Below are 16,546 nucleotides of genomic sequence, written 5' to 3'. Positions count from 1 at the left end.
TACAATTGGCTTTCGGTATCCAGTTTCTACATACACGATTTCAACCAACCACGGATCGAAAAAATTGGGGGAAAAAATAGCTCCAGAAAGTTCCCCAAACCGAAACTTGAATTTGCTGTGTGTCCCAGCAACTATTTGCATAGCATTTACGTTATATTTATAAATATTTACATAGCAATTACATTGTATTACATATTATAAGTAATCTAGAGATGATTTAAAATGTACAGGAGGATGAGCATAGGTTACATGAAAATACCCTGCAATTTTATATAGGGGACTTGAGCATCCCCGGATTGCGTTATCCAAGGCGGGGGGGTCCTGGAACCAATTCCCTCCGGATACCGAGGAACAACTGTGCTGTCATTATCCTCCAAACCATATGCAAAAATTGGCTACACGTAACAGCCTTTAAAATAAACAAATAGAGGGCTTCCCTGGTGGCGCAGTGGTTGAGAGTCCGCCTGCCAATGCAGGGGACGCGGGTTCGTTCCCCGGTCCGGGAAGATCCCACATGCAGCGGAGCGGCTGGGACCGGGAGTCATGGCCACTGAGCCTGCGCGTCCGGAGCCTGTGCTCCGCAACGGGAGAGGCCACAGCGGTGAGAGGCCCGCGTACCGCAAAAAAAAAAAAAATAAATAGAGAAGGAATGGGGTGCTATAGAAAAATAAGTTAAAAGAAGGAATAGACCTGAATTGGGCTAGGGGAGGAGAAAGGGAGTGGTGGCAGGAGGTGCTGGCAAAGGCAAGAGGTGAAGTGTGGGTGCAAGGAGAATTAACCTCAGGAGGGGCAAATTATCGGGGGTCACAAAAGTGAAGGATGAAGCCCAAAGAGCGTGGAGAGAATCAGCTATTCAACACACATTGATTGAGCATCGTCTGTATGCCAGGAACCAGGAGCCAGCCTGTTTGCTGACACCTCCTGTCTCTTTCCCTCCCGAGTCTCTCCCTCACCTATCCCTGTACCCCAGAGGGCTCAAGGGATGGCCCCAGCAAGGCGTGGCATTTCCAGGGAACACTTATAAGGTACTGAACTTAAAAGAATGTTCTGGGTGAAAAACGCGGATTATTTGAAAATACAGATTATTAATCTGAGTTGGGGGGGTGTTTCAGAGGGGACTGAGGGGGCTAGAGAGCAGGGTTGTCAGGTGCTTGGCAGGGAGCCGTGGGAGCAGGCCTGAGGTGGGGACATTCTCATGTCTTAAGTCCAGATGGCCTGGATCGCCAGGAGAGACCAGAAATTCATGTAGTTCAGATAGGAAAAGAAACCTGCAGGAAGGAAGAGAGCAAAGGGGGTGAGGCGCAGAGTTCACCAGCCCCAGCCTGACCCCAGTCCTTTCTCCAAGCCCAGCTATACCTCCTGTCATGTCCCCAAATGCATGTCTAAACCCAAACTCAGCCCCAGCCCCTAAACTGTCCCCAAACCCAGCACCACTCTCTACACTGTCCCCAACCCATTCCCAAATTCAAACCCGACCCCGCCCCTACATCCAGCCCTAGGCCTATCCCCAGTCCCATCTCCCTACTCAACCCAGTCCTCCCAGTCCACAGTCCCCTTCCCATCCCAAACCCTATCCCACCCTGTCCCCATCTGCATCCTTGAACGCATGCCCAAACCCCAAACCCAACCCCACCCCAGCCCAGACCAGTTATCAGGAAGAGGAAGACGCCGATCCATGCCAGGTAGAAGCTGCACCCCAGCTTGTAGGTCATGCCTTCTTGCAGGAACTCATGGGCCTGCATCAGGTAGAAGAGGATACCCAATATCATGCTGGCTCCTGTATGAGTACAGGTGTTAGGAGGCCGGGCATCAGGGGTGTGAGGACCCCTGCCCATAGTTGTGTGGCTGCCAGGGTCTTGTTCCTTACTTTCCCACTTGCTTTTACCTCCATGAACCTCTGCTCACAGGCAGGAAAACAGGCTCCTGACAATGTCTTGGTGGAGGAGATTGGGAGGGCAAGACTTGGTGTTTAACCAGGCAATGTTGATGTCTAAAACCACAGGCTTTTGGGCTTCCCTGGTGGCGCAGTGGTTGAGAGTCCGCCTGCCGATGCAGGGGACACGGGTTCGTGCCCCGGTCTGGGAAGATCCCACATGCCGCGGAGCGGCTGGGCCCGTGAGCCATGGCCGCTGAGCCTGCGCGTCTGGAGCCTGTGCTTCGCAACGGGAGAGGCCACAACACTGAGAGGCCCGCGTACCGCAAAAAAATAAATAAATAAAATAAATAAAAAATAAAACCACAGGCTTTGGAGCTAACAGACTGGAACTCTTGTCGCGTTTCTGTATCCCACCTTAGGGCAGCCTCTTTATCCCACCTTAGGGCAGTCACTCCATCTCTCTGAGCCTCATTTCCCTCATCTGTAAAGTGGGCATAATCGTAGAACCCATCTCCTTGGGCTGTCTTGAGGAGTTATTGAGATTGGCACGTTCCCTGGCACACAGTGTGTCCTCAAGAATTGAGATTATTGGGAATTCCCTGCTGGTCCAGTGGTTAGGGCTCCGTGCTTCCACTGCAGGGGGCACAGTTTCCATCCCTGGTCGGGGAAATAAGATCGTGCATGCCGTGCAGTGCAGCCACAAAAATTGAGATCATCATCACTATATTGGGTCTTTAATTTTGGGCTTCTGAAGCAGTGGCAAGAAGCTTAGTCATTCTGGATATTTTAATTTTATTTTGAAATAACATGAATTAAAGATAATTTGTGAAAAGGAAAAGACTCGTTTTTTCCCCTCTCAGGTAATGGAGTACTGGGTAATTTTTTCTTTGTAATTGAAAAATAATATAGGAGGTGTTTTCCATTTCATTAAAAGGGGGGGGGGGGGGCAGAAATGTTTCTTTTTCTTTTGGCCATGCCACGCGGCATGCGGGATCTTAGTTCCTCGACCAGGGATCGAACCCGTGCCCCTTGCCCTGGAAGCATGGAGTCTTAACCACTGGACTGCCGGGGAAGTCCCAGAAATGATTTTCTTATAGAAAAAATGTCCTATTTTAGATGACATATAACAGGGGTGTTTTCTACACTTTGTACCTTATGTTTAAACAATTGGGAAGATTTACAAGACAAACTGGATAAATACAATTTACTAACAAGAAAACAGGAAGTTGAGTGTTCTCTCTTCTTGGACTTACTATCACGCTCCAAGAATGTTCTTTTTTTTTTTTTTTTTTTTTTTTTTTTTGCGGTATGCGGGCCTCTCACTGCTGTGGCCTCTCCCGTTGCGGAGCACAGGCTCCGGACGCGCAGGCTCAGCGGCCATGGCTCACGGGCCCAGCCGCTCCGCGGCATGTGGGATCTTCCCGGACCGGGGACCGAACCCGCGTCCCCTGCATCGGCAGGCGGACTCTCAACCACTGTGCCACCAGGGAAGCCCAAGAAAGTTCTTCTGATGCAACTGAAAGTTGTGAACAATTATTACAAGAGACAGGAACACAATATCCTGCATTTCCAAATTAAATTGCCTCCCTTTTTCTAAAAAGTGTAATTTGGCATGCAAATGAGAAACTAGACTATCGTTTTTTAAGTTATTTGGAAGGGAGTGGGAGTACTATCAAGGTAAGGATGTGTGCAGAGTTAAATAGCTACCATCACGTACTGACATTTTCTAACTCAATCCTCACTACCTCTCACTTGGTAGGAAATTTTATTATCCCCATCCTACAGATGAGAAAACTGTGGCTCAGAAACATTAAGTAGCTTGAACAAAATCACAGAGCTGGTGCTGGTGGTGAGATAGGATGTGGGATGGGGTTAGAACTGAACATGGGGTTGAGTGTTGGGTAGTCGGAGTCTGAGTGATGGACATTAAGGTTGAGGCACGAGTTTAGGGGATGGGCATGGGTCGTGGTTGGGGATGAGGATGGATTGGAGATGGGTAAGAAGATGCGGTTGGGAATGCGCTGGGTTGAGTTTGAGAGTGAGATCCGCAGGGGTTAAGGATGTGGTTGCGGTTGAGGTTGGGGATTAAGAAGAAGATGGGATCAGAGATGGATTGGGGTTGAGTCTGAGGTTGAGATTCATAGTCGATAGGGGTGGGTTGCATTTGGAATGAGTCTCGAGGAGGGTCAGGTGTGGAGTTGGGTGTTGAGGTTTGTAAAGGGGTTGGAGATGGTAATGGGGATGGTTTGGAGATCGGAAAGAAGATAAAATTGGAATGGGGGTGGGGATGGAGATGGACATCACAGGAGGGAATGTGAATGAGTTTGAGATTTGTTGATGATGGAGATGGGAGGTGAAGTGGAGGCTGGTATTGGGGCTGGAGATGGGGCTGGATTGGAAGTTGATCTTTTTTACTGGGATGGTTTGGAGACTTGGAGGGAGATAGGCTTGGGCTTGGGGATGAAGGTCAGGATGGGGATGGGATCGAGGTACTCCTTGACTTGGTTCCTCAGGGAAGGATCTCAGTGCCGTGCCTGTGAGGAGACTCGTGACGACATTGGAGAGGTCCAGCATGGGCATGTTGGAACTGGTGGAGAAGATGATGTTTATGAGGATGACGCAGAGGACGAAGCTGGCAATGCTGGCAATGAGGAGGAAGGCCCAGGCCAAGTCCAACAAATCTGGGGAAGGAAGAGAATCAGGAACGCCAAGATGGGCCCTCAGGCCCCGAGCACGGGGGAGAGGGTCTCCGGGGAGTCTGGGAGTATCCTTAAGCCCTCTCCCTCGAACACTCTTCATCCCCCTTTTAAGAAAATTGAAACTGGGCTCTAGAGAAGGGATCTTGAGGCAGATGCCTTTGGCATTGAGGGTACATCCCCCAGGTCAGTAAGGACAGGTTGTTGGGGTGGGCAGTGACAAGTGGGGTGGGCGTTGAGAAACCAACTTGATGTGATGAGGACAGATTCCTCGGGGTGAAAAAGCCTCAGGGTAGTGAATAAGATGCTAAGGTTGTGAGGACGGCTCGCATGTGGGTGAGAACGAGCATAGGGCAGTGGGGCTGGTCCTGAGGCAGCGAGGACCCTTCCGGGGAGAAGGGAGGACCAACCCAGGGGAGGCAGAAAGGGGTCTCTGGAACAAAGAGGAAAGAGGAGTCCCAGGAATGGTGAGTATAAGGCAGGCCTTACAAGCATTCTGGTCATACTCAGGCAGGCAGGAGACGTCAGAGCACCGCACGAAGAAGACGGTATCGATGGGGATGGTCTGGGAGCCAGCAGGGTCCCCAGGGGGCGCCAGTGGCACCTGGAAGTGGATCCAGGGCTGGCCCAGACAGATGAGGCCGACGATGACCAAGCCGGCCAGGCTCAGCCCCAGGCTCATCTGGCGACTGATCTTCTTGGCCTCATGCAGCAACCGCCAGCCCATGGGCAGCTGGAAATGGCTGAGTCTACGCGTCTCCAGAGACCTGCAGCAGATTGCCCACCACCAGGGTCAGCACCGAGTCCAGCCAGCCAGCCCAGGTCCAACTGTCAGAGTCCCACCCAGTCTAACTTTCAGACTCTATCTTCCCTATGTCCATGCTCCATTCCCTGTATCCGCCAGGTCCTACCTCTAGGACACACTCACCCAGATACAGCCTCTAGGCTCCCCGGCTTCCAGATCTAGCTTCCAGGCCCTGCCACCCCCAGATGCAGTCTCTAGGTTGAATCATAGGTCCAGCCTCTATGCCGAGCCCCACCCAGGGCCAGCCTTCAGGTCCAGCTTTCAAGCCCTGCCACGCCTAAGTCCAACCTCTAGCCTCATATACTGACCGTGCTTCTGGTCCCTAACTTTTGCCTGTTGCCCCTCCCCCAGGATTCTGGCCCCAAATCTGGCCTACCCCGTGGACTCCTGCCTCTTACCTGCCAGGACTGCTCTCAATGGAGCTGCCTGATGGTAAGCTGTGAATGCTGCTTTCTGGAGGATGTTGGTTGATTTGGGAGCCGTCCAAAGTGTCTTTGATACTCTCCTGGGAGGTCCAGATAATTGATTCGATGCTTTTGACACTGGCCTCGGGGCTGTGAGTAATTGATGGGGGGACATCGACTCTGGCCCGGTTTGGTGACTTGGATCTTTGAAGACTTGAGTGGAAACTCTGGGTCGTTGGCTGGATACTAATTTGACTATTGTAGGTAACTGATTTTACTTTGGTCAGGGGGGTGCGAGCAGTTAATGAAGGGTTTTGGTTACTGAAGCAGCGAGTTTGGAAAACTGGTGGGACACCTCGGGTATGGAAACAGCGACTGTAGGTAATGGATGGTGTGTCTTGGATACTGACCCGGCGACCCTGAACATTGGGCTGAGAGTCTTGGGGACTGATCCGGGGCCTGAAGGTAGTTGACGGAGGGTCTTGGGTCTCGCCTTGGGTGTTGCTGGGAGCTACTGGAAGGGACTCTGGCTGAGAGCTCTGCTGGCCAGATTGGGACCTCTGGGCCATGTGGAGATGAGGGACAAGGCCAGTCCCCAGATGCACTCAACAACCTGCCAACTGCCTCATCCCCTCTTTCCAGGCATTTCCATGGCCACCTGGAAGTCCATTGGTCTCTCCGGGGCTCAGGCTCTGTCCCTTGGGGTTTGAATCTCTCTGTCCCCTCTTCTGTGTTTCTTGGTCTCTCCTGCTGTCCTAAGGCAGTCCTCAGGGCTTCAGTCTGGCCTGGCCTGGGGGCAGGGGGCAGGTTCCATGACAGTTGGAGGGGTTCCAGGAGGTTGGCCATGGACTCATATTCCACCCTAGCCCTGTGTGAGAGATATGGGGGCTTGGGCTGGGTCAGGGTGGGCTCAGTGTAGGGTCTTGGTGGGGTCAGGACTGGGTCAAGAAGGGGTTATGGCTGGGTCAGAGAGGTAGAGGGAGAAACATGAATCAGAGCATGAACTCAGGGTGTAGAGGCCCCAAGGTAGTCTCCTGGTGTGTGGGAGGGGCCCTGTGAAGTCCAGCGTAGCTGGAGGTAAGTGAGCAGTGCGGGGTCAGGGTCCCTGCCAGCTGGAAGGTTGGCAGATCACAGCCCTTGGTGAATGTCGGGTGCACCACCCGTGTTCACTCTTTTGGCACCATGGGTCTTGGCCTCGTGAACGCACTTTGGAACCTGTGTCACAGTTGTCTGTGTCCTGGGTTGGGATATGTGACAGGGATGGAGATAAGGGGATGATGTTGAGAGTGGAGATGGAGCTGGGCTTGGCGGAATAGGGAGCAGAGGATGAGGTTGGAGACAAAACAGGTTGGTTTGGGTTTAGGATGGGTAGTGAGTGGGAGAGGAGATGTGCACTAGGGTTAGAGATGGGAATGGAGTTGTGTTCAGGGTTTAGGACAGGGAGAATATTGGGGATGGCACGGGGCTGTGGATGGTGCTGGGATGGGACAGGAAACAGAGATGGGGATGAAATTGGGATTGCGATTTGGGTGGGGATGGGAAGATGGCTGTGGGGGGAAGGGGATTGAGAACGGGGTAAAAGGCAAGGTTAGGGTGGGGGTGGAGACGTGGCTGTGTTCGAAGATGGAGACTAGGATGCAACAGAGTGATGCAGGCAGAGCCAGGCCTCCAGAACTCTATTCTTTCCCAGCGGATCAAGCCTCTTCCTGGGAGGAGGACCGCAAGTTTGTCCTGCGGGGCTGGTGTCTTGTCTTCAACATCCTGGCGACCCTGATGCTGCTCAGCGTGTTGGATGGGCGTATGGTCTACCTGCAGGGCTCCTACACTGGCTACCTGGGCCTCTGGACCAGCTGCGGGAAGCACAAGTGCGCCAGCCTGGGCCAAGTCACCGGTCAGTAGGAGTCTGGGCAGGCTTTGGGATGCTCTGGGGGCGGAGTGGTCTCTGGAGATGATCAGGGGAGAGAATCTCTGGGGGAGTCTCTTTGGGTGTTCTTGGTTGGGGGGGGATCTTTAGAATTCTTGAGAGGGTCTCTGGAGATTCTCTGAAGGCCTTAGGAGGGAGCTTCCTGGAGTTATATGTGGGCTTATGAGGAAACAGGACTGTCATTGCTCATGGGAAGATGGGCGTTACACTTGGCCAAAACCCAATCTACCTCATGACTAGATAGCTAGACACCATCATTCTCTCTCTCACTCTTTTGAAAATGGTGGGTTTTTTTTTTTTAAGATAACAAGAGCCTTCCAGCTCCTCCAGAAACATTTTGCCTCCTTGTAGGTCTCCGCGTTTCCAGCGCTTTTGAGCATTGCCACAGAGGCAGCCCAGGCCCTGGAGCCAGAGCTCCGGGATTGAATCCTGGCTCAGACACGTGGTAGCTGGGTGACCTTGGGCATATTCCTTCACCGCTGTGTGCCCCAGTCTCCTCATTTCTATAATGTCAGTGATAGTAGTACCAATTCATGGGCTGTTTGAGGAATACGTGAGTTAAAACACGTAAAGGAATTAGAAGAGTGCCTGGCACATAGTAAGTGCTACACCCAGATTTCTTCTTCTTATTATTATAAGGATCCGCCACCCCACCAGCCAGTGTACCTACCTTCATTTCAGATCTCAAATAAGTGCTCATAAAACTTCCAGAACATTGTGTGGTATTAATCTTGTTTATTTATTTTGAGTATCTCTTTCTCTCATACCTCTCAAACTCAAGCTGGTTTCAAGTTATGGAAAAGTCTGCAGGCATAAATTGTCCCTGCTTTGGGATCCAGGTGCTCAAAAGGTATCTGTCTCTTGCCATCTCTCCTTGAAGGATTCTTTTGTGTTGGGCCCTCAGGCAAGCTGTGCTCATACAGTGGCAGTGGGGCTCTCAGCAGCTCCCGGGTCCCATTTTTTTCTTGTAAGCAACGATGAAGAAAAGAGAATAAGTTTTCTTCTGTGGCCCTCACACAGAGGTCTCAGGATTAGCTCCGATGGGATCAGATTAACTACCCTGGGATTTGTCACTCCTCCCCGAATCATTAGCTGTGGTCAGGAGGATGTCATGCTGTGTTTGCCTGGGTCTGAATCACATGCTTTTCTTAAAGAGTCAACGGAGGGGGTCATTTCTGTCAGAATCCCAAGGACAGAGGGTGGGCAGGGAGTTCCTCCGAACAATATCAAGTTGCTCTCGCCAGAAGAATGGGACTGGATGCTGGGTGGGCAAAAGCAACTGGGCACAATTTCCCCCTCTATTCACAGTACTTTCTCTGGGCACGATTCCTCTTGGGGGATATATTCCCAAGAGCAGAATAGCAGTGCTTCAAAAGGGCTGATGAAATTCTGTAAGGCTTTGATATACGCTCCCCATATGGAAGTCAGGATCCTCATGACAAGCAGCAGAAGCCAATTCAAGCCGGTTTAAGCAGAAAATAGATTTACACAGGGTACTGCGGAGCTTATAGACTCTCTGCGAGGCCGGGGAACTGGGCTCCAGGGACTGAGTGATCAGGACTGGCTGACTGGTCACACACACCGGAGCTTGACGTGTGGAACCCAGTCTCTCCAGGCCTGGACTCCACTGGGGAACCTCTTTCTCTGCTGTCCCAGGACCCTGGAGGTAGTTGCAGCCGCCCCGACTAGAATAGATTTCACGACTATTTCTCCCGGCTGCTGATTCCAAGTTTAGCGTGGCTCTATTTTATTGGTGGAACCTGGTCGCATGCTGAGGTCCTAGCAGTAAGAGGCTGGTTTCCTTGCTGGGAAGTGTGGATACAAACCTTGGGAAATTCCCCAAACATAGGACTGGCGTTCAAAGGTGCTGGGAAGACAAAAAAAGAATGGTGAATATTCATTACGTTCCTCATTTGTTCTAAAATGTTAACTCTGTGTGATTTTATTTGATTTTACTTTACTTTATTTTATTTTATTTTACTTTTTGGCTGCACCACGCGGCTTTTGGGATCTTAGTTCCGCCACCAGGGATTGAACCCTGGGCCCTTGGCGGTGAAAGCGCAGAGTCCTAAGCACTGGACCGCCAGGGAATCCCTCTGTGTGATTTAAAACTTTTTCCTTATTTTAAAATTTAAATGACTTTTATTTTATTTGAACAGGTAATATATTTACGTGGTTCAACATTTTAAAAAACGCAAACGTCTCCCTCTCATTTTTGTCCCCCGTCCCTCCCAGTTGCCCTTCCTGGGGGCAACCGATGTCACTAAGCCATTTTAAGCCCTTGTGTGTTCTGCTGGTCATATTCTCTGCATATATGAGAAAATGGCTATGGTTATATACACATCAGAATATATATACATACACACACACATGTAGGTATGTATTTATTTATATATCATTTAAAAAGCACACATGGCAGTATTACAGTTCTGTTTTAAAGGTAAATCACCATGTACTGAATGCTAAGAATATACAAAGCTTTGTGGTTGGCATAAGAAATAACAAATAGGTTGTGAAGGTTTTAATTATTTTTTAGGTGCAGAAATTTAGGATTTTTATGTAGTCTAAATTCTCCACCTTTGCCGAACATTCAATGATGGTTGTGTGTGTGTGTGTGTGTGTGTGTGTGTGTGTGTGTGTGTGTGTGTGTGTGTGTGTGTGTGTGTGTGTGTGTGTGTGTGTTTTAGGGTTTGACTGTGATGTTGGCGGGTGGTATTCAGGCAGTACTGAATCCTGTGCTCCTTGCCAGGAGCCTACAGAAGGGACCTGAATTAGTCATAAGTCTTTGGATCACAGGTGGTAGAAACTCTAACTTGAACTAGCCTGAGTGAACGAATTTACAGGCTCACCTAAGTGAAAAAGTATGGGGGTAGAAACGCTTTCAGATATGGCTGCGTTCAGCGGTCCAAGTGACCGCATCAGACGTTCCTGTCTGTCTGTTTCTTGGTTACTTACTTGAGCGGGCTTCATTCTCAAGGCTCCATGTAGTGGCAAGGCAGGATCCAGTCAGGAAAAAACAATCAATCTAGGTGCTTCAGAGGGAAGTAAATATAGGGAATTGGTTTCATGGGTAATAGAAGAGCTGAGAAGCCGAGTAGGAATGGTGAGGCAAATCAGGGATTAGCAACTCAGGAAGCTGCCAGGCCCCTACGCCAGAAGAACAAAGGGAAGAAGTGGTATTACTGGAGCCTGGAAGTTGGAGCCATCTGGAAGGCATAGACTCATGCTGAGATTTGCTTAGAGGTGGCTACAATCACAGAAGAAATGCATCGATGGCTGAAGACACCAACTGAGGCAGAGAGAGAGGAGGATAAATACCCAGGCTTGTCCCATCCCCCTCGAGCCAGTCTTTTGCCAGTGCCTCCCATGAGCCAAACAGAGATAAGTCAGTGAGCAAAGGAGGCTGGGAAATGTAGTCCTTGTAATGTAGAACAGAGAAGGGTGGGGAATGAACCTGAAAGCAGACAGAAGAATGACTGGCAGAACTGCTAACAACTCAGACCTCAGGTCTGGCAGGAAAAAAGAGTGCAGAAATTTCCTGCAAAAGTCCTGTGTGACTGGCTCACAAGGTACCTACCCCCAAACCAAGCGTGGTGACTAGAGCGATGCAACGTACTGACTGGATTTTAACTGGGACTCCAAGTGAGGAACGGCAGGAAGGCGAAATGCATGGTGCGGAGGTAAGCTGCAAATGGCCGTCCCTTCTGACCAAACTACAGAGTGGGCTTGTCTCTGCGATGACAAGAGCCAGGGACTTGAGTGTCACCTCAACTCTCTCTCTCTCCTCCTCTTGTCTGCTTTTTCTTCTTAGTTTTACTCTCTCAGTTCTCCTGTCATCTAGGAGCTTGGGTCCGAGGCTCAGGCAGCTCCAAGCTCATAATCCTCTTGATCAGGGAAGAAAGAGCTGGTCCCTGACAGCTTCAGTTAGAAAAAGTCCCCGGGAAGAGCTTGATTGGTTGGCTTTGGTCATGTGCCCATGTTTGAGCCAATCACCACTGTCTGGGTCATGGGGCACTGTGATTGGCTCAGCCAGAGTCACATGACTACCTCTGTGGCCCCAGGGGGCAGGGTATGTCATGAAAAACTCTCAACCAGGATTATGTGATTGATCCTGAGAGCACTATTGCTATTTTGTAATATGTGCAGTTTGCCAGAAACAAAGCAAATGGAGTCTTAGCTCATCCGGCTGAAATAGTCTTGCACTGCTCAAAAGTAGGCAAAGTAGGAAAGGGCTAAAAGGGAGAAGCGTAATTCTCAGAAGGAGCCGAAACTCTTGTCGTACTGAAATGCAAATTGGATAAATATCAATTTTAAACCGAGTGTGATTACGTCTTTTAGGTACTTTGGTTTTAGAGTATTTGGAAATTTTCTTGTGTGTACATCTGTGTGTGTGCTCTGGGGGATGTCAGGAGGGTGATTTGGAGAATGTCTGTGAGGGGCTCTAGGGTGTGAATGGGGGTGACATTGAGATACCTGGGGAGGTCTGGGGGTGTGAGTGGGGTCATTAGGGAGACTTGGGGTAAGAGTGGGAGAGAAGTAGCGTGACTTTAGAGGTGATTAAGTGACTAAGAGTGCTATTGGGAGTGCCTGGGATTGGTACGGAAGGTTATTAATGTAATTTGCTGTGGGACATCGTCTGGGAGTATGAATAACTTTAGGGGTGACTGTGGGGATGACTCTAGAAATAATAGAGATGATTCTGTGGGGTGAACTTGAGGATGTGAGTGGGGGTGACTCAAGGGCCATCTGTGGGGTGACCTTGGAGGTATGTGTGGAGTTGATCATGAGAGTGTCTAGGATTGACTTTGGGGTAAGAGAGGGTGATTTGGCACAACTTTGAGGGTGCAAGTGGGGATGACTTTTTTAAGAATTGACATATAGTTGACTAAGTTTCAGGTGTACAACATAGTGATTCACAATTTTTAAAGAAAGTGGGTTTTTAAAGACTTTGGGTTAACTTTATGGGTACGCGGGGTGGACTTTGTGAGAGTGGGAGTCATTTTGGGGTTTCAAGGAGGTGACTTTGGCGAGGGCAGTGGGGGTGATTTCGAGGATGTCTATAGCTAAAGTTTGGGGATGTTTGTTGGGGATGTTGCTCAGGGCTGTGAGTGGGGATGAGTTGGGAGGATGACCCTGGGCACTTCCCCCTCTCCTTCCAGTTCTCATCCACATGAGCATGGGCTTCATGATCCTGGCCCTGACCCTGTGTCTGGTCCTCCTCCTGGCCATGGGCTTCTCCTTCTGGCCAGTGTTCCGCCGCCTTAACAAGGCGGACCTCATCTTCAGTTCCCTCAGCTTTTGCATCGGTAAGTGTTTCCCTGGGGGAAGGGGTGCCCTCCCTACCTCAGCATCTCTCCCCGGGGCTCTCTTTCTGGCTTTGTGTGTCTCAGAGTTTCTGTCCTGCTGGGTCTCTGTCTTTGAATGCCTCTTGGGCTCTCCGTCCCACCCTCCCTGTGTGTTTCTCAGTTCTATATCCTTCTCAGTCGGGGTGAGGGTGCTGGGCCTCTCACTCTCTTCCTGGTTCCCACTCTTTCTTTCCACCCCCTCCTGGTATCTTTCTGTCTTGTGTGTGTGTTTGCGCGCGCGCGCCCTTGTCACGGAGGGTGGGAGAGGATGTGTCTCTTTTCTCTTTCTGGGGGCCTCGGGGTCCCTGTCCAGCCTCGTGTCCATCTCTGGCCCCACCCCCAGTGCAGGGCTCCTGGTTGTCCTCAGCCTGACGCTCTTTGTAGCCAACTGCGAGACGCTCCAACCGAGGCCACAGGTATCCTACCTGGTGACCACCTACCTGTGCTGGGGCGCCGGCGCCGTGACGCTGGGGGCCGGTGAGGGCAGGGCCTCGGGAGGAAGGGGTTGGGGTCTCGGCAGGGCAGGGGGCGGAACCCGGGGAGAATACCAGGCAGGGCTTCTGGCCAGATTGGGGCGGACCCCCGGGGAGGTCAGCCTCGAGGGACAGGGCGGGGCCTAGGGCGGGGTTCGGAGTCCACCAGCCCATCTGGCCCCCCCCCCCAGGAGCCCTGAGCTACTTAAACTACGTGAGCATGTGGGGCAAAAGGGGGCCCTCCACGGAGCAGCGGCTGAGCCACCGCCGGTGCGTCTCGCAGCAGAGCGCCCAGAAGTCCATGTCCGAACAGCAGCGGTCAGACCCAGACTCCAAGAGCACCGAGGAAGAGCCCAGTTCACTTCCTCCCCAAGAACCCCCGTCTAAGCCTCTCTAAGCAATTGCTCCCGAGCTTCTCAGGACACTGACGCCTCACCGCCGCCAGGTGCCGGGCCCACCCAGCTCATCTTGGCCACGCGCCCGAGACTAGACTTCCCTGAAGGTCCCACTCCCTAAGAACCCTCCGAGAACAGGTGACAAAAACCCCACCCCTCGAGCCAGGGCCCTCCTTTTGCGGCTCGGTTCCCGCTCAGTCCTCACCCTGCCCCCACCCCGGAGGTCCAACACCTCCCCCTCCAGTTCCGCACTCCGCCTGTGCTGTGTGGCCTGTTGGTGTGGCCCCGCCCCCGAGCCTAGCTAGGCCCCGCCCCCAGGTGTCCAGCCCTCGCTGGCCGCGGCCCGAAGCCGCACTTCATCATAGGAATTCCCACCTCTCCGAGGGCCAGCACCGCCCCAGGATGTCCAGTCTTGACCCGGGCCGACACGACACTGCCTAGCCTTTGATGTAGCCACGCTCCTCGGCGGAACAGACCCCTCCCCAGGGAGGTGTGGCTTGCAATTATACCCCCCGCCCCTTCCTGGCTTCCCTGCCACAATAAAACGTGGGCCCTATCTCTCAGAGTCCGAGCCTCCGTTTCGTGCTCTACCCCAGGGCAGAGTGAGGCTCAGAGTTCTTCCCTTGTCCTTTGGGGTCTGATCCTTTCTCTGCCTCTTTGTCCACACCTGCCTCTGATCCTTCCTTTCCCCTCTGATCATAACTGCACGTCTCCCGCCGAGAGAGACGGGGAGGGCTGGGGAGGCTCTAGTCTGGGCCGGATGGGTCCCGAGTTCCCAGGTGTCTAGCGTCTGGAAGGCCAAATGACACCAGGAGTTGATGCATATTCGATTTTACTGGGGGTCGGGGACAGGGCGGGGGCATTCAGGGGTTGTCAGCCATGGTCTTCTTGATCCAATCCACATACAAAAACACTTTGGTGTAGACGGAGGGCTTATTGGGGGCACCACACGGGATGTGGCCCCATGACGTGATTCCCTGAAACATACCCTCGCAGATCAGCGGGCCCCCTGAGTCACCCTACAGCACAAGGGGGAGGGGGAGAGTGTGAGAGAGGTTAGCTGGGCCTGGGGGGCTCCAGCACTTGGACCTGGGTGCACAGATCCAGACAGCGACTCCTCATCTCTGGGGAAAGAGACAATTGTCTCCAGAGTCCACTCCCAGAACATCAGCGGGGATTCCAACAGAGGGGACAGTGGCTCGAGTCCTGCCAATGGGGATGGGACCTCAGGGTCCAGTTTCTTCCCCGGGGTTGGATCCAGCAGGAGGATGGTTCCTGCAGACAGATCAGTGGGGAGGACCCATCTATAGGACACTCCCACCCTCAGGGCTCATGTCAGATGTCACCTCTCCGGAGAAGCTTTCTCTGACTGGACAGTAAGCTTGTGTTAGAGGAGCAGGTGAACTATTATTATGTGCAGGAGGGAGATACGCAGGATACCGGGATGGGGATACAGGAAGGAAAGGGGGCAGGGAGCTACAGCTGGGAAGCTATGGAGACAGATGCCTGCTTAGCTCTGAACCCCAGTCCAGAATCTGAGTCCCCTCCCCCAGCACTTCAAGACTCCGGGGGACAGGCTGGCTCACCACGCAGGTGTCCTTGCCGCCCTCCAGGTGTCCAGCACACAGCATGAACTCTGTCACCTTCTCGGGGTAGGCACTGGCACACACCTCATTGGACAGGACAGTAAGGTCCACACACTGGAGATCATCTGGGTAAATGACTACAGGCCAGGGAGAAACACGGCTGTGGCCAGACCCCACCCCCTAAGCCCTCCTTCCCCAGACTCCGGAGTCCAGGTCCCCAGCCCCCTCCTCCCTTACACCCAGGTGCCCGGGCTCCAGGCGGCACGGTGTGGCCCTGGCATACACTTATCTGGTTTGATGCTGCCCCAGCCAGAGGCATAGCAGGTGCTCTCCAGTTGGGGTTCCTTGGTGGGCAGCTCCAGGACCTGCACATCCTCTGTGAGCTGGACGGGCCCCTCCAGGCGAAGCAGCATGAGGTCATGGCTGTAGTCCTCCCCTGGGGGGAGGGTGTCGTTCTTCAGGAGGCTCAGGTTGAAATCGGGGTGTGGAAAGTCCTTACTGACATGGGCAAACTGGGCTGTGTCTTCGTCCTCAAACAGGTTGTGGCGACCCAGCCAGAGCTGGTAATTGCTGGTGAAGGAGAGGGTGGAGACGATGAGAATGAGAGAGGAGGCAGAAAGGGAGGGCATGAGGAAGGGTCCAAAATGAGAAAGAGAAACAGGAAGGGGGGGAGAGAGGGAGAGAGAGAGAGAGACCGAGGGAAGATACAGAGTCACAGAAAACAAAGAGACTGCGAGTAAATAGATGAAAGAATGTGACAATGTCACAGACAGACTGAAATGGAGTAAAAGAAGAGCTTAGAACAGTAGAGAGGGTGGGAAAGATGGAGGGGAGACAGTGAGATAGAGGGAGCACATAGGAGACAGGAGGAGGAAGAGACAGAGGCCGTGAAGAACAGACTAAACAAAGAGGAAGGGAGGGAAAAGACAGAACGAGGCAGGAGAGTGAGAAACGGACCAAATGAGGAAGAGAGGAGAAAGGAAGGAGAGAGAATGAGAAATAGAGGCAGAAGAGGCAAAGGGGTGAGAGAGAGAGAGAGAGA

General features: G+C 52.2%; 1 protein-coding gene across 2 annotated transcripts in view; it reads right to left on the bottom strand.

The window, feature by feature from the left end:
- Positions 1-14,733: 14,733 nt before the first annotated feature.
- The window catches only part of KLK1 (kallikrein 1), a 4,581-nt gene continuing 2,768 nt past the window's right edge, over positions 14,734-16,546 (bottom strand). The window contains exons 3-5 of one of the 2 annotated variants that reach the window (XM_024768527.1): positions 15,788-16,074; positions 15,505-15,641; positions 14,734-14,937 (exon numbers count right to left, since the gene is read on the bottom strand). In XM_024768527.1, coding sequence (XP_024624295.1) covers positions 14,782-14,937; positions 15,505-15,641; positions 15,788-16,074 — 580 coding nt within the window. In that variant the 3' untranslated portion in view covers positions 14,734-14,781. Of the gene's footprint in view, positions 15,194-15,504; positions 15,642-15,787; positions 16,075-16,546 lie in introns of both variants that reach the window. The other variant, XM_024768528.1, reaches the window with a different exon arrangement.

This window comes from Neophocaena asiaeorientalis, unplaced genomic scaffold, assembly GCF_003031525.2.
Source record: "Neophocaena asiaeorientalis asiaeorientalis breed wild unplaced genomic scaffold, Neophocaena_asiaeorientalis_V1.1 scaffold629, whole genome shotgun sequence".
In the NCBI taxonomy this organism is placed as follows: domain Eukaryota; kingdom Metazoa; phylum Chordata; class Mammalia; order Artiodactyla; family Phocoenidae; genus Neophocaena; species Neophocaena asiaeorientalis.
Note: the sequence above shows the minus strand (reverse complement) of the source record. Positions and strands in the feature narration are given on the sequence as shown.